This window comes from Castanea sativa, chromosome 12, assembly GCF_040712315.1.
Source record: "Castanea sativa cultivar Marrone di Chiusa Pesio chromosome 12, ASM4071231v1".
NCBI lineage: Eukaryota > Viridiplantae > Streptophyta > Magnoliopsida > Fagales > Fagaceae > Castanea > Castanea sativa.
The window spans coordinates 34,499,772-34,503,459 of NC_134024.1; the positions used below are offsets into that span (position 1 = coordinate 34,499,772).

Consider the following 3,688-nt stretch of genomic DNA (forward strand, 5'->3'; position numbering starts at 1 on the left):
AAGAAAAGGAGAACACGGGGAAACCCCTAGCGGTGTCTCATAGGCCCGATGTGTACAAATCCAGCCGGCGGATGGTCGTTTGGGGTATCATTTTTACGGTACGTGGGGCCTAGTTGTCCCAAGCATAAAGGTCCCAGACTGAATGAAAGCACTACACCAACATGTTGTTATACTCAAGAGACATAAGCCCCAACGATAGAAAAAAAAGTATGCCTAGCAGTCTGGCAGAACTACCTGAAGAGCCCTCAGTGGTAACTAATTTTTCACCTGATGTGGAGTTAGAGACCATTAATCTCAGTGATGATCCTAGTATCCAGCGGCCAACTTCGGTTAATGCAACTTTGCCACCGTTGGAAAAAGCTCAGCTTATTTCATTATTAAAGGAGTACATTGATGTCTTTGCTTTGGAGTACCATGAGATGCCCGGTTTGGATCCTAACCTAGTAGCACATGCTCTTAACGTGGAACCAGGGGCAAAACCAGTAATACAGCCGATGCGGACCTTCCATCCTGATGTCGAAAATCAGATTATTCAAGAAGTTCAAAAACTCCTCATAGCTGGGCTCATCAAGCCTATCATGCACCCAAAGTGGCTTTCAAATATTGTACCAGTCAAGAAAAAGAACGGACAAATAAGATGCTGCATTGACTTCCGGGATCTTAATAAAGCATGTCCCAAAGATGAGTTTCCACTTCCAAATATGGATATGTTCATTGATTCAGCTGCTGGGCATGCTATGTTTTCATTCATGGATGGCTTTAGCGGTTATAATCAAATCAGAATGTCATCCAAAGATGCAACCAAAACAGCCTTCCAAACTCTTATTGGCAACTTTTACTATACCATCTTGCCCTTTGGTCTCAAAAATGCCGGAGCCACATATCAAAGGGATATGACCGTAATCTTTCATGACATGATGCATAAAGAAATTGAGGACTATATGGACGACATTGTTGTGAAGTCAAAGACAAGAAGAGATCATCTTGCTATCTTACGAAATGTATTTGAAAGGTGTCGACTCTACAAGCTTGGCATGAATCCACTCAAATGTGCCTTTGGAGTTACAGCTAGGAAATTTCTAGGATTTCTTATCCGCCAAAGAGGCATAGATGTTGATCCTAGCAAAGTGCAAGCCATTGCTACTATGAAGCCACCTACTACACTCACACAACTTAAAAGTTTCCTTGGTAAACTCTCATACATCCAGCAGTTCATTCCAGGTCTTGCTGCCCTCACAACTGTCTTCACACCATTATTGGAAAAAAGAAGACCCTTCCGCTAGGATTCCAAATGCCAGCAGATATTCCTCCAGCTGCAGCAACTCATGACCAAACTGCCAACTGTATGTGCACCCATACTAGGGAAACCACTCAAGCTATATTTGGCTACCAATGATGAGGCAATTAGGGTACTTATAGCCCAAAATGATCAAGAGGGGACGAGCGACCGGTTTATTATGTTAACAGAAAATTAAAAGATGCTGAAACCCGCTACCCGAGGGTTGAAAGGGCTTGTCTTGCTCTAATATATGCTGCCCAGCAGCTGCGTCATTATCTGCTAGCTCACATGGTATAACTTTTAACAAAATCTCATCCAATCCACTCACTCTTGAGGTGACCGGTTCTTTCTGGAAGGCTAGCACAATGGCTCTTGCAATTATTTGAGTTTGAAATCATAGTAATCACCCCAACAGCTATAAGGGGTCAAGCCATCACTGATTTATTGTCAAATTTCCCTAGTGAAGGCAGCTGGGACATTATTGATGATGTACCTGGCGAGCTGCCAAAAATTGCACTGATGGAAACAGCTAGGGCTATTTGGACTTTACGATTTGATGGATCCTCTACCACTTCTGAAGGTGGGGCTGGAATAGTCCTATCCAAAAGTACCGAAGAAGCAGTAGCTATGTCATTCAAGCTTGATTTTCCATGCACCAACAATATGGCTGAATATGAAGCATATCTTATGGGCCTAGTGGTAGCTCGTGAAATGGGTATCAAACATCTTCAAGTAATTGGAGATTCAAATCTAGTTGTTTGCCAAGCTAAAGGAGATTTTGCACTCAAGGAACCATCTTTAGCTCCATATAAAGCTATGACTCAAAGGTTGGAGGACTCTTTTGAAGAATTTAATATTGAACACTCCCTAAGGTCCGACAATCGCTTTACCGATGCTCTAGCCACATTTGGATCAAAATTCAAATTTGAAGGTGCAACTACAGATGTAACTATTGTGAAAAGGCCTATTCCAGTTTTACAAATGCTAAAAGAAGAGTTCTTTGATGAACTGCTGGGACAGACAAATTGGCAGTCTCCCTTTAAAGAAGCACTGTTATCACCGAATGAGAAAGATCACTTATAGGTGCTCAAAGATTATGCTCTAATGGCAGGAGAGCTGTACAAAAAAATTTCCTAAAAGAGTTCTAGCTAGATGCTTGAGCCATGGTGAGTCCACTAAGAAATTAAAGGAAGTTCATGAAAAATCCTGTGGTGCTAGCGGTTCTGTCAGTCTCTACAGACGCCTCCAGTGGTTAGGTTATTACTGGCCAGAAATGAGCAAACAAGTTGCCACCGTCAAAGAACAATGCACCAACTGCCAATACGCTTTTGATCAGATGGATTCATGTGCAGCCTTTACCACTAGTGATTGGCGTATACCCTTCCTTGAGTATCTCATAGAGGGCATCTTGCCCAACAATCATGAGGAGGCCTACCACTTGAAAAAGTTGGCCACTCGATATTTTATGGAATGGGGTATTCTTTTCCGAAAAGGGTTCAATAGGGAGCCTTTGAGATGCCTAGGGACCCCCGAAGCACAATCGGTTACGCAAGAGGTACATGCGGGAGAGTGTGGTGACCATCAAGGCAAAAGGTGGCTCCTCTAGTAGCTGCTCAACCTGGGGTATTTCTGGCCCACCATGAAACAAGATGCAGCTGAATGTGTGAAGACTTGCCATACTTGCCAACCTCCAAAACATAATGACTTCTTGGCCATTCCATACTTGGGGGCTTAATCTAATAGGCCCAATCAATCCAGCATCCAAGGGTCATATTTGGATACTAGTGGCTACCGAGTACTTCACAAAGTGGGTTGAAGCCAATGCAATGGCCAAGTGGAAGCTACCAACCGAGTGCTATTAAGAATTCTCAGCAAGATTGTGCATGAATATGAGGGTGGTTAGGCTGAGCACCTGCTGGAAACCCTATGGGCATACTGAAACTCAAGCAAAACAGCCACCGGTTTATCACCATTCTCTCTTGTATATGGTACCGAGGCTATATCTCCAGTTGAGCTATTGGTTCCTACCCCAAGGGTTGTTCATGGACAAGAAATAGACGTGGATGTTGCCACTTGTGCAAAAATCAGAACTGTGGACCTTGAAACCTTTGAGGAAACACAAAATCTTGCCTACAACCATACCCAGTGGTATCAACAACAGATGGCCAATGCTTACAATAAGGTCATGAAATTAAAGATTTTTGTTAAGGGATAAATGGTTCTAAAGGCAGCAGATCATATAAGGAGGACTCTCTTAGCACCCTCCAAGTTTGCCCCAAGTTGGAAAGGGCCCTATCTCATAAGGGAAGCCAATGACAGCAGTTATTATCATCTAACTACGGCAGAAGGTGAAAGTCTCACGGAACTTATCAATGGCAAATGGCTTAAGTTGTACTATGCTTAACTCAA

The 3,688-nt window shown here is 43.1% G+C and overlaps 1 protein-coding gene across 1 annotated transcript; it reads left to right on the plus strand.

The window, feature by feature from the left end:
* Positions 1-1,291: 1,291 nt before the first annotated feature.
* On the plus strand, positions 1,292-2,362 carry LOC142620573 (uncharacterized). Its single transcript, XM_075793929.1, has 2 exons — positions 1,292-1,343; positions 1,680-2,362. Exons 1-2 carry the CDS (start codon positions 1,292-1,294, stop codon positions 2,360-2,362), a joined length of 735 nt encoding a protein of 244 aa, XP_075650044.1.
* The last annotated feature ends 1,326 nt before the right edge of the window (positions 2,363-3,688 follow it).